Source organism: Lemur catta, chromosome 7 (assembly GCF_020740605.2).
Source record: "Lemur catta isolate mLemCat1 chromosome 7, mLemCat1.pri, whole genome shotgun sequence".
Taxonomy (NCBI): Eukaryota; Metazoa; Chordata; class Mammalia; order Primates; family Lemuridae; genus Lemur; species Lemur catta.
The window spans coordinates 58,609,081-58,633,626 of NC_059134.1; the positions used below are offsets into that span (position 1 = coordinate 58,609,081).

The window sequence follows — 24,546 nt, forward strand, 5'->3', positions numbered from 1 at the left end:
ATTTTCTCGGACTAGGGAAAGCAGCAGCTAGGCAACAGAACTTTACATGTTTGAACCACATAAGGAAGCTGATGTCTTTGCTTGGCAAAGAGGAAAACTTGTTTTCCTTACCTAATTACTTTCCTTTTATTTTGGAAAAAAATTATGTCCCTTTTGGAAAATCATGATGTTTGTGGGTCTCTGGCTGTCTGTGGCATTAGGACAGTTGACAAATCACTGTGTAGGAAGTCAGGCAGAATAGCAATTTACATCAGCAATATTTTATAAAACTGCTGTTGGGACAAATAAGCACCATTCTGAGTGGGGAGCATTCAGATATTCAAAACAAAGTCCAAATACAAATTTTTGCATATTCAAGTGCAAATATTTAAACTAAACTTCCCATTATCTTGTTATGTATAAATTGAAAAAAATAGGGATGAGAATAAGCCTACCTTGCCAGAATGTACAAGGATTAAAGATGATCATGTATTAACTAGCACCCGTGGGCTAATTTTTTAAAAAAAAGGTGATAATGTAAAAGGCTTAAAACAATCTCTGACATGAAGCAGGTACGCAATACATAGAAGTCGTTTTCCCCGAAAAATTTTGTTCTTAATTCGCTATGTTGTGTTGTTGTGTTTATTCATTATTTCTTCCACAATTATAAATCCCATTTGAATCCTGAACTCCTGGCCAACATTAAACTGCTATTATTTGTTAACTTTGTTTTGTTTTATTTTACAGGCAACAATTGGCATTGACTTTTTATCAAAAACAATGTACTTGGAGGATCGAACAGTGAGTAATGTTTTCAGTGTGCAATTTTCTGCAACACAACAAGTTTTAGAAAACTGTGACGAAAGCTATAATCAATGATTGTCACCATTAGAAATACTTAGCAAATACAGACCTTGAGAAAAACTCATTACAGAGTGAGTACTACCTAGCACTCATCTTGATTTGGAAAAAGAAGAAGAAATAACTTTAATGGAGAATTAAAAGAGAATTTTCATGAGAAATTAGAGCTGCAAAAGACCTTTTGAGTGCTGCTCTTGAGGCAGAGTTATGTGTATGTATCTTTTGGGTTCTTGTCTTCCATCCTTTGAAATAGTCCCTTTAAATACAATGTAAATTCTATGTTCTAGCCCACTACCCGTTGAAGACATTCTTGTCACCTAAACAGTGAATATCTTAAATGCAACATTTCAGGATTTGTACCCAAAAAACATTATTTTCTCTCCAATGCTATTTCTTATAAGTGTGTGAGTTTCTTCTTTTGGATATTCTCTTTAGTTTTAATATATAGCCATTCTTAAAATTTGAAAGCTTGGAGACTGCTTTATAATGGTAGGGGAACTTGATGTTTATTTTCAGGCTTTTCTTCCTGTAATGTAGATGTGAGAAAGTAAGGAAATTTTGATGTAGGGTTACAAAAAAATTCCTCCTTTTTTCTTACCTTAAGTACAATACAATGTTCTGGGGAGAAATGTATGGGAGAAACATAAGTACAGTAGTTAAAGTCCCAATTTCAAAGTGTTCTATACCCAGTTGGAAAGAGACACATTTTAGTTTCAGAGAGTCTTTCAACGAAACATTAATTCCTTTACTCTGATAGTCTGGGCTAATCATTGACATTTACCATAGTTTTTATCTTTTACGCGCAATATTTGAGCATCAACGGTCTACTTTTTGCCATCTAGAAGGCATAGGGATTTAAAAAAGATTTTATTTAGGGAGGGAAAAAGGGAAGCCATATATCTGATTCTGTGAAATCTTTCCCAGTGGTATTTTTGAGTTGTACTTTCAGAGCAACCAAATTTTTAATATTACTCCCTTTTATAAAAGGGGTGTTATTTGCATTCTTCACTTTCCTGCAACCTCTTGCATGAGTCTCCTTTCTACTTCCTTCCCACCTTCCCCCTTTAAAAAACATTATTTCTTTTTTTCTTTTTAGTATTAGTTTGGTTTTTTTTTTTTTTTTATTTATTTTTTCCCATCCCACAGATCAGGCTGCAGCTGTGGGATACTGCGGGTCAGGAACGTTTCCGTAGCCTCATTCCCAGTTACATCCGTGATTCTGCTGCAGCCGTAGTAGTTTACGATATCACAAGTAGGTATATTGCAACGGGTTGACCTTTCTTATTTTTCTTGCTTGTTTGACTGATTTTGTTGTTAGGTACGATTGCAATTATGGGACACAGCAGGTCAAGAGCGATTCAGGAGCTTGATTCCTAGCTACATTCGTGACTCCACTGTGGCAGTTGTTGTTTATGATATCACAAGTGAGTGGGGGGGAATTATGCATTTCTAATCTTCTTTCAACCTTTAGCTTAGCTGCATGCATGTTCTTGTCTTGTGCTTGTTTTCCTTATTGGCATGTAAAAATAAGTCTTTTCATACCAAATCTTATCACATACCAGCCAGGTCAAAAATATTTGCTTTGGTATTAGTACCAATACGCTTTATTTCTACTGTGCCAGGTTTTTCACCCAAGAAATTTTCTTTAGGTTCCAATTATAAGTCCTCTTCAAGGCTTCTTAGCATCCTGTTACCCTTAAGCCATACCGTGATTATAGTTGGAGGAATATCTCATTTCATTTAATTTGCTCTTATATTTCTCTAAAATAAAATAATCTGCATTTAAGCCTCTTGCCAAGTTTTCCAGTTCCTCCAAGGCTTCTGTTGAGGCTATTTAAAAGCTCCTAGCCAGCTTTTCTCTGCTTTCCCCTTCCAGCCGTTCTCTTGCTATAGAGGAAGACAGAGAAAACATCATGTGTAGTTTTCTATTAATCATTTTTATTTGAATCATATCTAGATTCTGTGATGACTTATTTACTTTGATACTAACAAATTACACTTTAATTTCTCTCCAAGAAAAAAATTTTAATTGGAAAACAAGTAGTAATCTTCTTCCTTTCCCCAAAGACTAAATAATGCCTTTGGCCTTTAAAGTGACTGTGAATTTCCGTGGAGCATTGGTGACTGACAGGAAAATGCTCTCTGATTGAAATTCTTTGTAAATTGGTTTATGACATATGTTAGGCAATATTAAACATTATTCTATATAGTGGTCCATAACTTATAGGAAAACCAGGGTTATACAGCATCTTGGACTTTTAAAAAAATCTTATACAGATAGATAAAGAAAATTAATTTGAGTTAGTAATACTGTACTATACATTTTTGCATATCTGCTCAATCAGAGGTCATATCTAATAAACAGTAATTGCTCTGGCAAAATTAGAAGATTGCACTCAAGGACTTTTTTTTTTTTTGGATAGGTGCTATATGCAGTCTTTCTTCCCTTGCAGCTTTACTTTGGGTTGCTACTTGTTTAAAAAAAATGTATGTTCATTATTGTGCATTGACAGGTTTTATAGCTTTAAAATGTTTGTGTTTGCTTTAACCAAAGCAAGTGAAACTTGGTGTAGTTTTCTTTAAAAATTCCACAAATATGGTTAAAATATTAGTACATTAGTACATCTTCTTTAGCTATTGAAAAAGTGTTGAAAGTACTCTACTTAGAATCCAACACTAGAAAAGATAAAGTTTGTTACAAGTGATTCTGGTGCATTAAACTAAGAAACTTTAGGTTAAAGTGATCACAAACTGAGTAAGCAGTGCAAACAGAGTGGTGTTGAAAGCTGTTGAAAGGCTTTACAAATTTTCTGGATGTGTTGGGACTTACTGGCTGACATACTTTTGGAAATGCTTTCTTTGTCATGTTTGGTATGTGTAAGTGATCAAAAAAGCATTGTGGCAATGTGACACCATATTATCTGCCATAGCTGTCCTTACATTTCAAAAAGTTTTTTTTCAATTATATAGTACATTGCATTCATTTGGTCATGTCCAAAAATTTTTTAAACTACTCTAAAAGGAACCTTGAAGATTTTGTTCTTGTGATTTGTTTAGATTGCTGACAGTTGTAATCAGATAAAATGGAGTTATGTTGCAGGCACATTAAAAGTGGGTACTAATGTGCCAATACCCTTCCAATTTCCTGGGCTTTTTTGGAGGGGGGTGTCCATCACCTGGGGAGGCATTTTTCAGTAACACTAATCTCTCTGTCCACCCTCCTATACCAGATGTTAACTCATTCCAGCAAACTACAAAATGGATTGACGATGTCAGAACAGAAAGAGGAAGTGATGTTATCATCATGCTAGTAGGAAATAAAACAGATCTTGCTGACAAGAGGTATGGAGGGATTTCATGTGTGTGTTTGCTTTCTTTGTTAAGTAGCCTGTTATTTTTGTTCACTGAAAAATTATTTTGAAAGGAGACATGCTTAATCCTTAAGTTTATACTCCCCTTTTCTTTAGTGTGGGAACCTGAAATACAAATGTAAACATTAAACCCAGTCCTTTAGGGAAAATGAGTTTTTTTTTTTGTAAGCCCATATGTAAACTCTCGAGCAAAATTGTTTGCATATGAAGCTGGTAAATACTTTGCATTTTTTAGGTCCCATAAGCATTCGTAGTGTTTAGTTAAAGAGGAAACTGTTTTAGAAAACAAATCTTATCTTTAAAAATTATTCATAATGATTAAATGCATACTCTTCGCAGTCTTATAAACATTCATTATAATTCAGTAGTGTAGCTTTTTTGTTTTAATTGTATGGTTGAGCCAGACTGTGTAGTTGAACTGAATAGCTTGATTGTGGTACCTTAGTCAAATGAGCAAAGCCATATTCAAGTCACAGGATGCAAAATGTATTAACATTCACTGTAGAACCCATTGCTTGAATATCTGCTTTCAGCATTCTTAAGCAATCTATTGCATATTCTTTGTGCTTTAAATAGTCTTGACCATACTACTTACTAGAAGGAGCTTTTACTGTTTATTATTTGTTTATTCATGAGTTGGCTATTGAAATTCAGGTAATGAACTTGTAATATTAATTAAAATGTTACAAAGAAATCCAGTGTTCAAAGACTTTTGGAGATATTAAGCCTCCATATCTGCCCACGGCACGTCAGTTAGAGAGTTCATAGGTATCTTCATTTCTAAACAGAAAAATTGTATGTCTGAATTGTTTCCCTTTACAGCCAGAGTCATCTGAGGTGGATGCTTATGAGCATCTGTTCTTTTATTGCTTAATATTTCAGTTGAGTGCACAGATGCTAGAAACTTACTTAAATTATATTTATAATAATTTTTTGTTATGGTAATATTTGTTAGTTCCTTTGGAATTAACATCTTTCTTGGTAATTTTTGCCAGACTGTAACCTCTCAACTGTTCACATTTAAAAGAATTAGAGCTTGTTCAGTCTACTAAAATGATTTTCAAATGAGTAAAAGAATTAAATGTATTTTTAAAAAGCATTAAAAGAAAATATTTTGGTAGTGAGAAGCCTTTTTTTTTTTTTTTTTTTTTTTTTTGAGACAGAATCTCTCTCTGTTGCCTGGCTAGAGTGAGTGCCGTGGCGTCAGCGTAGCTCACAGCAACCTCAAACTCCTGGGCTTAAGCGATCCTACTGCCTCAGCCTCCTGAGTAGCTGGGACTACAGGCATGCGCCACCATGCCCGGCTCATTTTTTCTATATATATTTTTAGTTGGCCAGATAATTTCTTTCTATTTTTGGTAGAGACGGGGTCTCGCTCTTGCTCAGGCTAGTCTCGAACTCCTGACCTCGAGCGATCCACCCGCCTTGGTCTCCCAGAGTGCTAGGATTACAGGCGTGAGCCACCGCGCCCGGCCCTGAGAAGCCTTTTATAAGCATGATATGAATTCCTGAATCCATATATGGAAAGATTGGTAAATTTGAATAGATAAATATAAAAATCATATTCACCTATTAAATTGATCATGTTCAGAAGATTAATAATACACAGTATTGTCAACAGTTTGAATAAAGAAGAACTATCATACACTGAAAATGTATCAGTATACAATTTTAGGAGAGAATAATTTCAGAATATCAGAATTTAAAATACTTATTCACCCAAATTGACCTTCAGTATCCCACAGGTAACCCCACAGAAACATGAAAAGATGACCATATAAGAATGTTACTAACAACATTATTTTTGTAATACTGAAAAATTGAAATCAGTCTAAATGTCCATCAGTAGCAGATTGGATATATAAATAGTATTTTAAATGTGAATTATAGCCATTAAAAAGAATGAGGCTGGACACTGTAGCTCATGCCTGTAATCCTAGCACTTTGGGAGACTGAGGCAGGAGGATTGCTTACGGCCAGGAGTTTGAGACCAGCCTAAGCAACATAACAAGATCCCAGCTCTACAAAAAATATAAAACTTAGCTGGGCATGGTGGCACAAACATGTAGTGCCAGCTACATGGGAGGCTGAGGCAGGAGGATTGCTTGAGCCCAGGAATTTGAGGTTACAGTGAGCTATGATGCACTCTAGCCTGGGCAATGGAGTGAGATCTTGTCTCAAAAAAAAAAAAAGGAATTTATTGATATCTAACATAAGTCTAACACATGAAGCTTAGGAAAGCACTTGATCAGTGTGTATAGCATATCTTTATCTTTTCTGTTAAGAAAAGATATATTTATTCGCTTAGAATAAATCTGGATAAGAATACATGAAATTTAACTGTGTGGTTGGGAAAGGAGTGGGATTATGGAGGATTTTATTATTAATTGGTCTTTTAAAAATGATTACTTTTGTGATCGGAAAAATGTTTTAATAAAAACCAAAAAAAATTCGAAGTTAAATGTTTTTGTCACTTTCTTAGAGAATGAATACTTTTTTTTAAAGAGTTGGAGGAAAGTCCAGAGTGTATCTCTTTCAGTGTCTCGATATGAGTTCCTTGATGCTCAGTACTCATTGTGTCCCCTGTAGCCCAGTAATTCCCAAATGTCATGGTCTGAAAATTAGTTGGTAAATGTAGCTTATTACACTCTCTCTTGTAAGACTCTGACTCTAAAGGATCATGGTTAACTCTTTAAATTTAGGGGGTTTTGATCCTTCCTCTAGAAACTGTGATTCAGTGAGTCTGGAGTGGGGCTCTTGAATCTGTATTTTAAAGAACCTGCCTAGGTGAGCGTAACACAGTCAAACCACAGTTGGGACCACTGCTTTAACCATTTTATTAAGATGACTTGTAGTTATCCTAGTGAAATGCTCAGGATTCTAAAACCAGGAAGGATTTCTGTTTGGAATCATTCACATGTAAGGTTTACAGACTAGTGATCATTCAAGAAATATTTATTGTCACTTATGTTCCAGATGCTGCTGCTCTAGCACAGAGATTAAAAATGACAAATATTCTAGGAACTTTTATTCCAGAGAGTGATCCAGACAGTTAATAAGTTAGTAAAATACATAGTATGTTAGATAGTGATACATGCTCCAGGGAAAAAATAGAGCAGGGAAAGGATGTGAAATGTTAATGGTGCGTTTGAAATTTTATATAGATTGGCATGGAAGACCTCATTGAGAAGTGACTGTTGACTTTTGAATAAAGACGCTAAGGAAGTAAGGAGTTAACTGTAGGGGAAGTTAACTATATCACTGCCTTGAAGGGGATGAGGTTCTAGGCAAAGGACTTATAAAATGCAAAATCTCTGAGTCAGGATTACACTTAGTTTATTTAAGGAGCAGCAAGGAGGCCTGTAGCTGGGTAAGGAGGGTGATGAAATGAGTAGCAGGCAATTAAAAAATAATAATGAAGACCAGATCATGTAGAGTAAAGTTAGCGCTTTTTCTTAATGAAATTAGAGGGTTTGAATAGAAGAGTAACTTCATGGATCACTGTTTGCTCCATTGAAAATAAAGTGGTGAGGTAGAAGTGATCAAACCATTGAGGAGGCGAATCCAGGCTGCAATCCAAGAGATGGTGATGACTTGGACTAGGACAATGGTAGCTTATTTGATCATAAGTGGTTAATTCCAATATATTTTGAAGATCGAGCTTTCGGAATATACTTAAGTAATGGATGAAATACAGGCTGATAGGTGGAATGTGGGGTGTGTGAGAAGGAGTAGTTGAGGATGATACCTAGATTTTTGACCTAAGTAATTATTATTAACTGAGATGAGAGAGACTGTATAAAGAGCTGATTTGGGAGAGAATATCATGACTTCAATTTTGGTCATGTTAAATTTAGTGTGGCCATTAGATATCTAAGTGGAGATGTCAGGTGGACAGTTGGATATATGAATAGGGTTCGGAGGAACAGTCCAAGCTAGATAAATAAATTTAGGAGTCATCAGCATATAGATGGTATTAAAAACCATGAGACTGTGTGGGATCACCAGGGGAGTGATTGCAGCTGGAGGACTAAGGAGTACATTTTAGAGCATCCCTTATTTAAAACGGAATGTCTCAACCTCTGCAATACTGACATTTTGGGCTAGATAATTCTTTCTTGTGGGGGAATGCCCTCTGCCTGTAGTATGTTTAGCAACATCCTTGGCTTCCACCCAGTAGATACCAGTAGTACATACATACCAGGTTGTGACAACCAAACTTTCTCCCCAAATCACCCCTAGTTAAGAACCACTGATTTGGAAGTTGAGAAAATGAAGAAGAACCAGCAAAATAAACAGAAAGGAGAAATTGGTCACAAAAGTAGGAGGAAAACCAGGCAGATACAGTATTCTCGAAGCCAAATGAAAGTAAATGTTTTAAGGAGAAGAAAGTGATTAAGTATGTAAAATGCCCTATAAAGTCAAATAAAATGAAGGCTAAGAATTAACCATTGTATTTAGAAATGTGGAGGTTATTAGTAACATTGACAAGTAGTCACACTGCAGTTGTGGGATTAAAAATATGACTATAGTAGGTTCGAGATAGAATGCCTCTCTCCCCTCTGAAGTTACGAAATAAAATGAACAAGATGACCCCATTTGTAATAGCAAAAAAAAAAAAATTCAAGGCATAACTATAGCATATACTATTCAACACTTACACAAAAATAATTATAAATCATTAAGGAAAGACTCAGTGTAGTTTGAACATACAGAAACACATATTGTGTTCTTGGATAGGAAAACTTTATATAAAAATGCTAGTTTTCCCTAAATTTTTCTAATTTAACAAATACCAGTAACCAAATGCTATCAGTTGTTATTTTTTCCTAGAGCTAGACTAATTATGTTTATATGAATCAAGAATAGCCATTAAAACCTTGAAAAAAAGAGCCCTATTGAGTACCTGACCCTTTCAGATATTAAAACATATTATAAAGTCTCTATAATTAAAGCAGTATGGTCTTAAGCTGGGCATGGTGGTTCATGCCTATAATTCCAACACTTTGGGAGACTAAAGTGGGAGGATTGCTTTAGGCCAGGAGTTCCAGACCAGCCTGGGCAATATAGCAAGACTCCATCTTTAAAAAAATTAAAAAAAAAAAAATAGCTAGGTGTGGTGGTGTGCACCTGTGGTCCTAGCTATTCGGAAGGCTGAGGTAGGAGGATCATGTCACTTAAGCCCAGTAGTTTGAGGCTGCAGTGAGCTGTGACTGTGGCATTGTACTGTAACCTGGGTGACAGAGTGATACCCTGTCTCTTAAAAAAACAGAAGTATATAGTCTTGCTGCATGAATAGTATACAGAAAAATGAAACAAAGTATAAAATCTAGAAACAGACACGATTTCGTGTGGAAAATAAGTGTAAGGGCAGTACCTCAAATCAGTGGAGAAAATGAGCTATGTAATAAATTGATTGGGATAACTGATTATAGGAAAAGATGAAATTGGTTTAAGTCCTCACACTCCATCAGAACAAATTCCAAAGGGATCAGAGACTTAATTATAAAAACAAAATAAGGACTAACTGAATATACTGGTACTTAATAATACTAATGCTATGATACAAAATCAGGGAAATGTTAATAAATTTGATTACATAAAATACCATAAACAATGTAAAAGGCAAACTAGGAAACAGTATTTGTAAATCATTTCAGAGGTGGCTAATATCTGTAATATATGAAGAGCTTCTAAAAATAGAGAAGAAAAAAGACGCACTATAGAAAAATCTAGAAATATGGACAATTCATGGAGAAAGTAATATTGCTCTTAACTATCTGAAAAGAAGCTCAGTCTTGCTCTTACTGAAATACAAATTAAAAACTACACTGAGAAACATTTTTGCCGCAGATTCAGATTGCCAGAATTCCAAGTTAAAAATCTTCTGCTGGGAAGTCTACAGCGGAAACAGGTACTATATATAGCCTTTGACCTGGAAATCCCACTTCTAAGAATCTCTCCAAGGTAAATCAGTAAGAATATAAAAAGAGATATAAGACTTTTTGCTGTAGCACTTTTTATAATATCTAAAGACTGTAGGCTGGGTGCCGTGGCTCATGCTTGTATAATCCTAGCACTCTGGGAGCCCGACATGGGATTGCTTGACCTCAGGAGTTTGAGACCAGCCTGAGCAAGAGTGAGACCCTGTCTCTACTAAAAATAGAAGAAAATTAGCTGGGCATCCTGGTGCACACCTGTAGTCCCAGCTACTTGGGAGGCTGAAGTAGGAGGATTGTGTGAGCCCAGGAATTTGAGGTTGCAGTGTGCTACGATGACGCCACCACACTCTAGCTCGGGTGACAGAGCAAGTCTCTGTCCCCAAAAAATGATTATAATATTTAAAGACTATAAAATAAACACCACAAATGCCCACAAAAGCTTATGTACATCCTCATGAAGGGGTGCTAGGCAGGTATAAAAAAAGAAATGAGGAATACATATATTACTTTAGAGTGAATCTTCAGGACATATGACTAAGTAAAAAAAAAGCAAGGTAAAGTAGTATGTAACATGCAACAGTTGACTTATGAAAGAGGGAAAAACAGATGTATAGACATACTACTAAAAACAAAATGGGTCCCCTCTGGACTGCCACCCCAGCTGGACTGCCACTGTGTCCAGCACTGAATACCTCTAGCACTGAGTACCTCCAGAGTAGTGAACCTGTGAGCAACAGAAATGAGGGGCTGGAAGCTGGAACCTACAAAGCTATTAAATTATTAGGGCCCCCCCAGAAAAGCAAAGAAATACAAGTTTAAAGAAAATGTTTACCTATGGGGAAAGTGGGGAGAAGGAGGAATTATGGTGGAGTGACAGAAACAGAAGCTAGGCATCTTTGAAAATAACTTGTTTTGTAGATTTGACTTTTTAATTGTGTAATATAATTAAAAACAAAAATTTAATTAAAATTCAAAGCAGTTCTTAAAAATGACAGTGAAACTATTCAAAGTAACCTAAAAACATAGTACACCAACTGCATATCCATACAGATATACCCAAGAATAAAAACAACTGCAAGCAATCTTAACTGTTTTCAGGAAACATGTTATTGATGATAGTGTTCAGGTATTATTTTGAAACTGTGGTATATATTCTGCATAAAATAAATGAATAATTTGCTTAATGATTGTATCTTTGAGAATTGGGATTTTCGACATGGGAGAATAAGATCAATAATGTGAAATATACTGGGTGTGGTGGCTCACACCTGTAATCCTAGCACTTTGGGAGGCCAAGGTAGGAGATGGCTTGAGACCAGGAGTTTGAAACCAGCCTAGGCAAGAAAGAGACCTCATCTCTACAAAAAATGTAAAACTTAGACAGGCATGCACCTGTAGTCCCAGCTACTTGGGAGGCTGAGGCAGGAGGATCTCTTGAGTTCTGGAGTTTGAAGTTGCAGTGAGCTATGATGACGTCACTGCATTCTAGCCTAGGCAACAGAGTGCGAGACCCTGTTGCAAAATATATATATATATATATAGCAAGTATAAGCATAAATTCATGATTGTTTTAGCATTCCAAATTTAATATTTTCTAGCTCAATCTACTGAAAACACCTAAACCAAGAGGAATGAGCCCAGACTATGATATCTAAATACTATTTCTCTGTAATGGAACCTGGGCTACATGAAATGACTGATTTGGAGTCTGGGCTAGAAAATGTAAAAGATGGGCCTGGAGTATCTTGTCATACCATAAATCAGGAAAGTTATTAAAGGCCATTGGCGTTGTGTCAAGATTCAGGAGCCAAATCCTGAACAAAGATGTTCTGCTGGTCAAAGATAGGAAAATTTGAGAATCAATAATTACTATAAAATATACTTAAATTCATGAGTACTTAGGGGGAAACTCATTGGTCACCTTGGGAAGATGCTAGAGACTGACTCTAGCATTTATCTTTCTTTCCCCTTCTTTCTTCCTTCCTTCCATCCTTTTCCTGTACTTGTACCTCAGGATAACCAAATAGTTGAGAAGTTTCTCTGTAAAGAAGTATTTCATTTGCTTTAAAGGCCACTATTAAGGTAATTGGCAGAACCTGAATAGAATCTATAGCATCAATGATAGCATGATATGATAATTTCTGAATTTTAATAACTGTACTGCGCTTAAGAGAACGTCCTTATTTTTAGGAAATTCACACTGATGAAGTATTTAGGGCAAAAGGTCTGCAGATTAACAATTTACTCTCAAACTATTAAAAAGGGCAAAATAGGCCGGGCGCGGTGGCTCACGCCTGTAATCCTAGCACTCTGGGAGGCCGAGGCGGGTGGATTGCTCGAGGTCAGGAGTTCGAGACCAGCCTGAGGAAGCCCGAGACCCCATCTCTACTAAAAATAGAAAGAAATTATATGGCCAACTAAAAATCTATATAGAAAAAACTAGCCGGGCATAGTGGCGCATGCCTGTAGTGCCAGCTACTCGGGAGGCTGAGGCAGTAGGATCGCTTAAGCCGAGGAGTCTGAGGTTGCTGTGAGCTAGGCTGACACCACGGCACTCATTCTAGCCAGGGCAACAAAGCGAGACTCTGTCTCAAAAAAAAAAAAAAAGGGGGCAAAAAAATTTTTTTTTAATTTTTACAAACGTTTTTGAAATATGTATACACAGAATGAGAGGATAAAACAAGGAAATATAGTAAAATCTTAATGGTAAGAAGAAGAGAATGTGCGGGGCGAGGTGGCTCACACCTGTAATCCTAGCACTCTGGGAGGCCGAGGTGGGAGGATAGCTTGAGGTCAGGAGCTCAAGACCAGCCTGAGCAAGAGCGAGACCCCGTCTATACTAAAAAAATAGAAAGAAATTATCTGGCCAACTAAAAAATATATATAGAAAAAATTAGCTGGGCATGGTGGCACATGCCTGTAGTCCCAGCTACTCGGGAGGCTGAGGCAGGAGGATTGCTTGAGCCCAGGAGTTTGAGGTTGCTGTCAGCTAGGCTGACGCCACGGCACTCACTCTAGCCCGGGCAACAGAGCGAGACTCCATCTCAAAAAGAAAAAAGAAAGGAAAGAAAAAAAACTTAGCCAGTCAACTAAAAATAGAAACAAAAAATTAGCCGGGCGTGGTGGCTCACACCTGTAGTCCCAGCTACTCAGGAGGCTGAGGTGGAAGAATCACTTGAGCCCAGGAGTTTGAGGTTGCTGTGAGCTAGGCTGACGTCATAGCACTCACTCTAGCTAGGGCAACAAAGCGAGACTCCGTCTCAAAAGAAAAAAAAAAAAGGACAAGAGAATGTCCTTGTTTTTAGAGAGAAGAGAATTTCTAGAATAGTATCTTCTTATAGACGAGAAGCAAATGGGATCTAATACATAGGTGTAAGTTTTGGACATAAGGACTGTTCTTCCATAGTAAAAGGAATAGAGGTGGAATATAAGGGCACACATGCAAGTAGACAGTGGTAAGAGGAAATTGTATTTCATTGCTCAGTTTTCTATGTTGTAGAAAGCACAGCGTTTGTCAGCTGGTAGTTTATATCTACTTAAGTAGAACATTTGCACATTTATTGACTACCTGTGTGCTACCCAGGTATTGGGAATACCAAGATAAATGAGATAATCTTGTACTTGAAGAGCTCTCAATTTGAGACACACTGCTAATTACATCACAAAAAGCCCTGTAAATGATATGTTAAAGTATGAATATTTTGTATCAAGAGACTTTACCATAAGAAGTCTTTGGCTCACTTGGTCCACTTATAGAAATCCACAAAATCTATCCTAGGGGAATGTGCACAAAATATTAAGCACAAAGATGTTTAGGGCAACATTTTTCATAGTAGTGTAAAATTTGAAAACAATTGCATTTTAACAGTTTGGGGATGGTTATATTAATTATAGGAGCAGATTGACAAATTATCTAGCCATGAAAATTATTTTATACAAAGTTTTGAATCACAAGGCTAAATGCTTATAATCTAATATTAAGGGAAAGCAGCATGCTATTAAGTTTTTTTTTTTTAATTTTAAAGAGATTTATTCTGAGCCAAATTTGAGGATCATGACCCGGAGCCACGCCCAAGAGGCCTAGAGCAAGTGGACTCCGCTATTAAGTTTTTAAAAGTAAAAAAATTACAGGAGGAGCTCAGTCAAGTAAAAGCGAATCAGTAAAGAATGTCTTTTTAAAAATTGTTTAGGGGCTGGCCATGGTGGCTCAGGCCTGTAATCCTAGCACTTTGAGAGGCCACAGTGGGAGGATCTCTTGGGCCCAGGAGTTCAATACTGCCTGAGCAAGAGTGAGACCCCTGTCTCTACAAAAAAATAGAAAAAATTAGTTTGGCACAGTGCCAGCTACCTATAGTCCCAGTTACTCAGGAGGCCAAGGCAGGAGGATCACTTGAGTTGAAGAGTCTGAGGTTCCAGTGAGCTATGACAACGCTGGTTCACTCTATCCTGGACAACAGAGCAAGACCCTGTCTCCAAAAGAATAAAATAAAATAATAAAAATAAAAAGTTGTTAAATATAACATACACACAGAAGTGCACAAATATCTAGTATGCTGCAGACTGATGTATTTTTCTAACTAATCTCACCTGTGGAACCAGCACTTATATCAAGTAAAGTTCTTTTCAGGACTTTGTTTATAATCTTTATAATGTATCTTTTAAAAGTAAGAATTTGTTTCTTTTTCTTATTTTCTACAGGCAAGTGTCAATTGAGGAGGGGGAGAGGAAAGCCAAAGAGCTGAATGTTATGTTTATTGAAACTAGTGCAAAAGCAGGATACAATGTAAAGCAGGTAAGTGTTCTTCGAGTGTGGGTTGAGGTTACCAAACTGAAAAAACATGAAATGATTGTGTGAGTGTTCTGTTTTCTGGTGTGAGGTTTTTTCCAGTTAGCAACAGCAGACCTCATGAAGTACCAACATGTTTTCAAACAGTGAAAAAATATAAAGGAGGCATAGGTTTTGGGAAAAGAAAGACGACTTGCCAACCTTTTCAGATTGTACACAGGAAAACTATTTCATTATGATTGCAAAGTTGTAAATTTACCGTGCTCTCAATACATCCCTATTGCATTGTTTTAAAGGTAGATTTTCCTTATTTCAGAGTTTGAGGGCAAGACTGTGATAAATAAAAGCAAGTATTTGCTGTTTGTAATGGTGTTTTGCTTGTATTGTGAAAATAAATTCTGGATATGCTTTGGCTATTCAGGCTCTTTTTTGGTTCCCTGTGAATTTTAGGATTTTTTCCCCCTAATTCTATGAAAAATGATGTTGGTATTTGATAGGAATTGCATCACATCTGTAGATTGCATTGGGCACTATGGACAATTTAACAATATTGTTTCCTCCTATCTGTGAGCATGGGATGTTTTTCCATTTCTTTGTGTTGTCTGTACTTTCTTTCATCAGGGAATTGTAGTTCTCCTTGTAGAGATCTTTCACCTCCTTGGTTAAATATATTCCTAGGAGCTTGTGTGTGTTTGTGTGTGTGTGGTTTTTTGTTTGTTTGTTTGGGGAAGCTATTGTAAATAGGATTGAGTTCTTGATTTGGTTCTCAGCTTGGTCATTACCGGTGTATAGAAATGTTATTGATTTTTGTATGTTGATTTTGTGACCTGAGACTTTGCTGAATTCATCTATAATATCAAATATAGGAGCTTTTTGGAGGAGTCCTTAGGGTTTTCTAGGTTATAAGATCATATGATCAGCAAGCAGAGGTAATTTGACTTTCTCTCTTCCAATTTGGATGCCCTTTATTTCTTTCTCTTGCCTGATTGCTCTGGCTAGGACTTCCATTACTATGTTGAATAGAAGTGGTGAAAATGGGCATCCCTGTCTTGTTCCAAATCTTAGAAATGTATGATACTGGCTGTGGGTTTGTCATATATGGCTTTTTATTATTTTGAAATATTCATTCTATGCTGAGTTTTTTGAGGGTTTTTATCATGAAGGGATGCTATATTTTATCAAATGCTTTTTTTAAATCTATTGAAATGATCATATGGTTTTCATTTTTAATTCTATTTATGTAGTGAATCACATTTATTGACTTATGTATGTTAAACCATCCTTGTATCCCTGGGATGAAACACACTTGATTATGGTGAATTATCCTTTTGCTGTTCTGTTGGATTCAGTTTGCTAGTATTTTGTTGAGGATTTTTACATCTATGTTCATGGGAGATACTGGCCTTTAATTTTATTTTTATGTTACATCTTTTCCTGGCTTTGGTATCAGGGTAATACTGGCTTTGTAGAATGAGCTAGGGAGGATACATTACTTCTCAGTGTTATGGAACAGTTTCAGTAGGATTGGTACCAATTCTTTGTACATCTAATAGAAATCGGCTATGAATCTGTTTGGTCCTGGGCTTTTTTTGGGGGGGGATTTTTAATTATTGATTCAATCTTGCTACTTGTTGGTCTATTCAGGAGTGCTGTCTTCCTGGTTCAATCTCAGGAGGTTGTATCTTTTCAGGGATTCATCATCCATTTCCTCCAGATTTTCTTGTTTGTGAGTGTATAGTTGTTCATAGTAGCCTTTGATGATCTTTTGTATTTCTGTGGTATCAGTTACAATGTCTCCTTTTTCATTTCTGATATGTTTATTTGGATCTTTTCTCTTTTTGGTTAATCTAGCTAGTGGTTTATCACCTTTGTTTATCTTTTCAAAGAACCAGCTTTTCCATTCATTGTTCCTTTTTTCTCCTTTGGTCTCTATTTTTTTTTATTGGAGAAAATGCATATGAATTTCATTAATGTGTACATAGGGAGAACCACAGAGTGATTACCCAGTCTGTATTTCATTTAGTTCTGCTCTGATCTTTCTTTTTTTTTTTTTTTTTTTTGAGACAGAATGTCACTTTGTTGCCCTGGCTAGAGTGAGTGCCATGGCGTCAGCCTAGCTCACAGCAACCTCAAACTCCCGGGCTTAAGCAATCCTACTGCCTCAGCCTCCCGAGTAGCTGGGACTACAGGCATGCACCACCATGCCCGGCTAATTTTTTCCATATATATTTTAGTTGGCCAACTAATTTCTTTTTATTTTTAGTAGAGACGGGGTCTCGCTCTTGCTCAGGCTGGTCTCGAACTCCTGACCTCCAGCGATCCGCCCGCCTTGGCCTCCCAGAGTGCTAGGATTACAGGCGTGAGCCACTACGCCCGGCCTGCTCTGATCTTTGTTATTTCTTTTCTTCTGCTAATTTGGGGTTTGGTTTGTTCTTTTTTTCTAGTTCTTTCAGGTGTGTGACATTAAGTTGAAAATTTTTGATGCAGGCATTTAATGCTATAAACTTCCCTCCTAGCACTCCTTTTACTGTATCCCACAGCTTTGGGTATGTTTTATTTTCATTTTTGTCCGTCTTGAAAAGTTTTTTCAATTTTCTTCTTTATTTCTTCATGAACCCAGTGATCATTCAGGAAGATGTTATTTAATTTTCATAGATTTGTATAGTTTATGAAGTTGCTTTGATTTTTAGCTTAATTCCAGTGTGGTCTGAGATGATACTTGGATAATTTCAATTTTTTAAAGTTTGTTAAGACTTGTTTTGTGGCCTAACATATGGTCTATCTTGGAGAACGTTCCATATGCTCATGAAAAGAATGTATATTCTGTAGTTGTTGAGTAGAATGTTTCTGTAAATGTTTTAACTCCATCTGGTCTAAGGTCCAATTTAAGTCTAGTGTTTCTTTGTTGATCTTCAGTCTCAATCTGTCTAGTGCTGTTGAGTGGGGTATTGAAGTCCGCCACTATTATTGTGTTGTTATCTCTTTCATTAGGTCTAGTAATATTTGTTTTGTGAATCTGGGTGCTCCAATAATAGGTGCATATATGTTTAGGATTGTTATATCCTCTTACTGAATTGATCTCTTTTTCATTATATAATGACCTTCTTTGTCTTTTTTTACTGTTTTTGATTATTTAAAGTCTGTTTTATCTGATACAAGTGTAGCTACTCCTCACTTTTGATTTCTGTTTGCATGAAATATCTTTTTTTACTCCTTTACTTTCAGTCTATATTTGTCTTTATGGGCAAGATGAGTTTCTTGTAAGCAGCGTATACTTGGATTGTATTTTTTAATTCATTCTGCCAATCTGTATCTTTTAAGTGGAGCATTTAATCTATTTATGGTCAAGGTTACTATTGATATGTGAGGCTTTGTTCTAGTTGTATTATTGTTTTCTAGTTGTTTTATAAATTATTAATATTTGTTTCTTTTTCTCTGTCTTTTTGTCTTTGTCGTTTGCTGAGTTTCTGTTGTGTTGCCATTTAATTCCTTTCTCTTCTTTATGTTATTGTTTTATTAGACCTTTGGGTTTTATATTTTCGTGTGTTTTCATGAAGGTGAATGTTGACCTTTTGTTTCCATGTTTAAGACAGCTTTGAGCATTTCCTGTTGGGCCAGGCTAGTAGAAACAAATACTCTCAGTGTTTGCCTGTCTGGGAAAGACTAGTATGTCTTCATTTATGAAGCTTATTCAGCCAGGATATAAAATTCATGGCTAAGGCCAGGTGCCATGGCTCACGCCTGTAATCCTATCACTCTGGAAGGCCGAGGTGGGTGGATCCTCTGAGCTCAGGAGTTCAAGACCAGCCTGAGCAAGAGCGAGACCCCATCTCTACTAAAAATAGAAAGAAAATTAGCTGGACAACTAAAACAAATATAGAAAAAATTAGCCAGCCATGATGGCTTATGCCTGTATTCCCAGCTACTCAGGAGGCTGAGGTAGAAGGATTGCTTGAGCCCAGGAGTTTGAGGTTGCTGTAAGCTAGGCTGACGCCACAGCACTCTAGTCCAGGCAACAGAGTGAGACTCTGTCTCAAAATAAATAAATTTAAAAAAAAAATTCACGGCTGGCAGTTTTTTTTTTTTAATTTCAACACTTTGAAAATGCCATCCCATTCTCTTCTGGCCTGTAAGGTTTCTGCTGAGAAGTCTGCTGTTAGTCTGATGAGGTTTCCTTTATAGGTGACTAGATGCTTTCCTTTTGCTAATTTTAAAATTCTTTCTTTCATTTCGACTTTAGTCATTATGATTGTAAGATACTGTGGTGAAATTCTTTTTGTATTGTATTTGCCTGGGGATAGTTGGGCCTCTAATTCCCTTGCTAGTCCTGGGAAGTTTTCATCAGTTGTTTCCGTAAATAGGTTTTCTAAACTTTTTTTTAATTTCTCTTCTCCCTCAGGGATACTGATACGATAAGTTCAGTCATTTTATATAGTCCCTGACATCGCGAAGGCTTTGTTCATTTGTTTTTATTTTTATCTGACTGGATTATTTCAAAAGACCTGTCTTCAAGTTATGAGATTCTTTCTTCTGTTTGGTCTAGTCTTTTATTGATGCTTTCAAATGTGTTTTGTATTTCTTTCAATTAATTTTTCAGCTCCAGATTTTGTGTGTGTGTTTTTCTTAAGATATCTGTGTCCTTGGTCAATTTCTCATTCATATTCTGAATTGATTTTCTAGTTTCTTTGTATTGGTGTTCAGATTTCTCTTGCATCTCATTGAGCTTCTTTAGAATCAATATTTGGAATTCTGTATCTGACATTATGAGGCATTCTTTTTTATTGGGATCTTTTACTGGACAATTGTTTTGGTCCTCTGGTGGTATCGTATTTCCTTGCTTTTTCATGTTTTCTGTGTCCTTATGTTGATTTCTACACATTATGTGATAGTTGCTTGTTCCAACTTTTTGAAATTCCTTTCAAAGGGATGAATTTTTTCTTGAATATGTATCTATGTTGTTGGTTAGGTAGGACACTTTGGCTTTGATTTTGGATGCCTGCAGTAGTGTGATCTTTGTATGATTTCTTAGGTAGTACCCAAGATCAGTGGTATCTGTGATATCCTTGGTGGCTTAGGGAATTGGCTATTGATTAAGGCTGTGGTGAAGTTTTGCTGGGGACTTGAATGTCAGCCGAGCCAGCCAGTCTTTGGGCTCTAGTAGTGACAGCAGTAGGCTCAGTGTGCCTGACTTTAGAACATAAGAACAGCTTATGCTGGCAGCAATATTAGTGTGTCCTGAGGGCCAATTCTTGGGCCTTCAGGTGACTTGCACAGAAGCTAGTAATTGGATCAGAGGCCAAGTTTGTGGGTGGATTCTCAGGCCCCCCGAGCGGCTAGTGTGATGTGGAAGGTACCAGTAGCAGTGGTGGAGCCACTCACTAGGACCTAAGTGGTCTGTGTTGGTGATGCTGGTAGCTGCAGTGGATTGGGCAGGCTAGTCCCTGTCCCACAGCTGCCTATAATAGGGTGGTGGGTATTGCCCTAAGTGTGCATGGGAGAGCTTAGTCTCCCCTATCCCTTCGCTGCTGGGTGGTTAATAATTTTTTTTTTAATTGGAGGTAATCAACACAGGGTAAAAGTAACATACTTTAAATAATTAGAGCTTTATAAAAAAGTCTCTATAGTTTTCATTTTTGCCACTTTTTTTTCCATCCCTCCATGCCCAGAACCATTATGTAAGTAATACCGAATTGTCACTAATACCTTCCTCAAAACATATTGTTTCATTGTTCCATATCTTTGCTCATGTTGTTGTTCCCTTTGCCTAGAATACTCACTTTTTTTCTTTCCTAATTTCTACTCCTTTTTAGTTTCAGTTTAGATGTCAGCCCTTGAGCAACAATTTCTCTGACATTTTCCCCCAACCTCCTGGCTGTGATAAATGATTCTCTTCTGTGTTTTCAGACCCCTGATCCTTGTGAAACCAGTGTCATTGCTTACTACAGTATATTGAAAATCTCTCTCTTATCGAAACTATATATTCCCAGAACCTAGCAGTATGTATGGAATATAGTAAGTGATCAGTAACTGAACCCATAGGAGCCACAGACAGTTAAAGAATTTGAGTAATAGAAATTACCATAGTATTAACTATATGCCACTGTTCTAGGACAAAGCAGTGAATAGCTTCATCTGGCTTTCTCTATTAAAGACATTTTGATAAAGGTGTGAGCTAGTTGCTTATATGGCTATCTTTTTCTGGATTAATAGCATTGCTGTAGCCCCCTAGTCCTGACTCTAAGTAGTCTTATAGGTTTGGAAGCTCTAAAATCATCAGAGCACTACTGATAGCTAGTATCTTCATGATGTTTGATTGCTTCCGAGTTTATTTAACTCTGAAGATGTTGAGAAAACAGAGTATGTCATTCATTTACTATTTTATAAGCACAATTTTTAACAGCTTTATGGAAGTATCATTTACATGCTGTAAAATTCACTTGTTTTAAATGTATAATTCAATGGTCTTAGTTAATTTATAGTATTGTGCAATCATTATTACAATCCAATTTTAGAACATTTTCATCGCTAGGCACATAATTTTTTCCAAAAACCTGACCCATGCAGACAAATATAGCTATCTAGTGATAATGAAGAGAGATTTCTTTTACAGAAAAATCTTGTCCTGAATTCAAAACCCATTTGCTACTTGTTTACTTCTCCTTATTTGGATGGTATGTCTGAATATCCGATTTTGTTGAAGTTCCTGATTCTTATTGGGACTTGATTTTATTGTCTTATAAATATAACCAAAATTTCTTTCTTTTTAGTTTTGGCACTGAGTTGACTTTTAATTTTTTTGTAGCTTCCTTCTTAACTCACAAAAACCATTACTTGTTTTTCATTTTATAGGGAGTACCACAGTATATTAGTTAGAATTATATTCCAGTATTTAGAGACCATGCTTTGTCAGGTCATATAATTCAATCATGGAAGAAAAAATCCTAGAACGCCCAAATGAGACAACAAAACCAAAAAAAGAATTAAAATCTTACATTAACAAGCATGTTTAAATAATAGGTTAATCTTCCTTTTTTAGCTGTCAGTGATTAATCATATAGAATATATTTCTGTCATAAGGGAAAATGACTTGCTGAAGTATCAGCTAATAAATACATTATTTTTTATGGGTTATCTTCCTTGAATTCTTTTTTTTTTTTTTTTTTTTTTTTTTTGAGACAGTCTCACTTTGTTGCCCAAGCTAGAATGAGTGCCGTGGCGTCAGCCTAGCTCACAGCAACCTCCGACTCCTTGGCTTAAGCGATGCTACTGCCTCAGCCTCCCGAGTAGCTGGGACTACAGGCATGCGCCATCATGCCCAGCTAATTTTTTCTATATAGATTTTTAGTTGGCCATATAATTTCTTTCTATTTTTTAGTAGAGACGGGGTCTCGCTTTTGCTCAGGCTGGTCTCGAACTCCTGATCTCAAGCAATCCACCCGCCTCGGCCTCCCAGAGTGCTAGGATTATAGGCATGAGCCACCGCGCCTGGCCTATTCCTTGAATTCTTACAAAATTTTTTTAAAGGAGCTTCAAAACTAATCAAATAGAATATTGTTTAAAAAACTTATTTATTTAAATGACTACAAGTCAAAGAAATGTTTGCCTTTTTTCTTTTAGTTACATTATAAATCATCCCTATATCAAAAAACCATATAGCCTTTGGTATTACTTGATATATAAGCTATATGGAAAGACTCAAATTTTTCTAAGTGAAATCTAAATCAAATCTGCTGATAACCATAGTCTAATTCCTGATTCTGGACAATGCCCCTCATGTGGTTGGAGTTTAATACTTACATTATGAATCTAATATTTACCATGCCATTGGAAACGGTGGTAATAGAGGAGGGAAAGGTGACAAAAGTTTTCTAAAAGACATATTTTTGAAGCATATAGTTAACCTTTGAGGCTAAGAATGTAATTTTTGTTCACTCTACTATCTTTGGCAGAAGGAATACCTAATATCCAAACAAAGGTCAGAAAGGACAGAAGTTTTAGAATGGCAAAGATACTTTGGAAAATATAAAGTTAATGTAAAATATAGTTCTTGAGCTCAAGAAACATGATATAGTTGGGAAGAAGAGTCACATTCTCATGAAGACTATACAGTAAAGCGTACGTAATACATGATAAATGCCTGGCAAATGCTACAGATACAATAAGATCTACAGTAATTATTGAGAAGCAAAATGAGTGCTGGCACAAAGAGGTTTGTTAAAGAAATGAATGAGATCACATTTAGGATGGTCAAAATGTTAAAAAACGGTAGAGTCTGAGCTGAACTCTTGAAGAATATATTTGATTTGGATAGGTTATAAGGAATACTCCAAGGAAGAAGAGAAATTAACATATAATACAAGACCACCTAGCATATGTAGAATAAATATTATGCCATAAATATTAACTTTAAAATCTTTATTACCTTCCTCCCAAGCACTTTATTATGTAATATCTAGATGCTTGGATACTTGTTGAATGCAAGAACGAATCCATTGAACAATCCTATTAGTTAGCTGCTGTTATTGCTCTGATTTTTGAGAGAATATCTGAGGTGTAGAAATTATATAACTTCCCCAGAATTGCCTAAATACTATATGTTAGAGCCACATAATGTACCAAGTTTTTATCTTACTTAATTCCTATAATATCCCTAGGAAGTAGATTGGTATATTCATTTCATTCAAAAGGAACCAAAGTTTAGACGCCAAGTAACTTGCTTAAGATTATAGCTTGAAGTAGAATTCGAGCCTAAGTTTAGTTAGTTCCAAAATCTGTGTTCTTAAACCCTACATTGTTTTGTCTTTCTCAAATTTAACCTCACCCCTAATTTATCCTTTTGTGCTTTACATCCCTAACACAATAAGACTTTAATTTCACTGAATGGGCAGAAATCTATATATAAGATGAATATGAACTAGTAGAGAGGGGAATTGTTATACTGACCAGGCTTTATGCTGTCATTAATTCACTCGGATATCTGTTGATCATCTCTTACATATCTAGTTCTATTATGTTGTAGGCACTGGGGATACAATAGTGAGCAAAACAAACTAAATCCATACCAAATGGGGTTTACATTCTAGTATGGAGAGTTAGACAATTATTGAAAATATAGGGGACTGGGGGGCAAGGGCAATATATGTAACCTAAACTTTTGTACCTCCACAATATGCTGAAATAATAAGAAAAAAAAAAAGAAAATGTAATACTTTGGGAGGTTATAAGTTCTGTAGAGGAACATAAAGTAGGGTAAGAGAGATAATGAGTACTGGTAAAGGAGGTGATGATATATTGACATTTTATAAGGGTAGTCAGGGAAAGCCTCTCTGATAAGGTGATATTTGAGCAGAGACCTGAAGGAAATTGAGTAGGTGAGCCATTTATATGTCTGGGGAAAAACATTCCAACCATCAGGTGCAATGAGGTACTTGGCATGTTTAAGGAACAGTAAGGAGATTAGGAAGAGTAGAGTGAAGGAGGACAAAAGTAATAGGAAATGAGCTCACAGAGATAGTTCTGTCGGGGGACAGAGATCTAAGACCATGTAGGCAGTAGTGAGGATTTGGGCTTTTATTTCCAGTGAGAGAGGAGGCTGTTTCTATCAGAG

General features: G+C 36.3%; 1 protein-coding gene across 2 annotated transcripts in view; it reads left to right on the forward strand.

Moving 5' to 3' along the window:
• The window catches only part of RAB6A (RAB6A, member RAS oncogene family), a 69,382-nt gene that overhangs the window by 29,444 nt on the left and 15,392 nt on the right, over positions 1-24,546 (forward strand). The window contains exons 3-6 of one of the 2 annotated variants that reach the window (XM_045555503.1): positions 727-780; positions 1,987-2,092; positions 4,071-4,182; positions 14,852-14,945. In XM_045555503.1, the coding sequence (XP_045411459.1) occupies positions 727-780; positions 1,987-2,092; positions 4,071-4,182; positions 14,852-14,945 (366 nt within the window). Of the gene's footprint in view, positions 1-726; positions 781-1,986; positions 2,093-2,158; positions 2,265-4,070; positions 4,183-14,851; positions 14,946-24,546 lie in introns of both variants that reach the window. The other variant, XM_045555502.1, reaches the window with a different exon arrangement.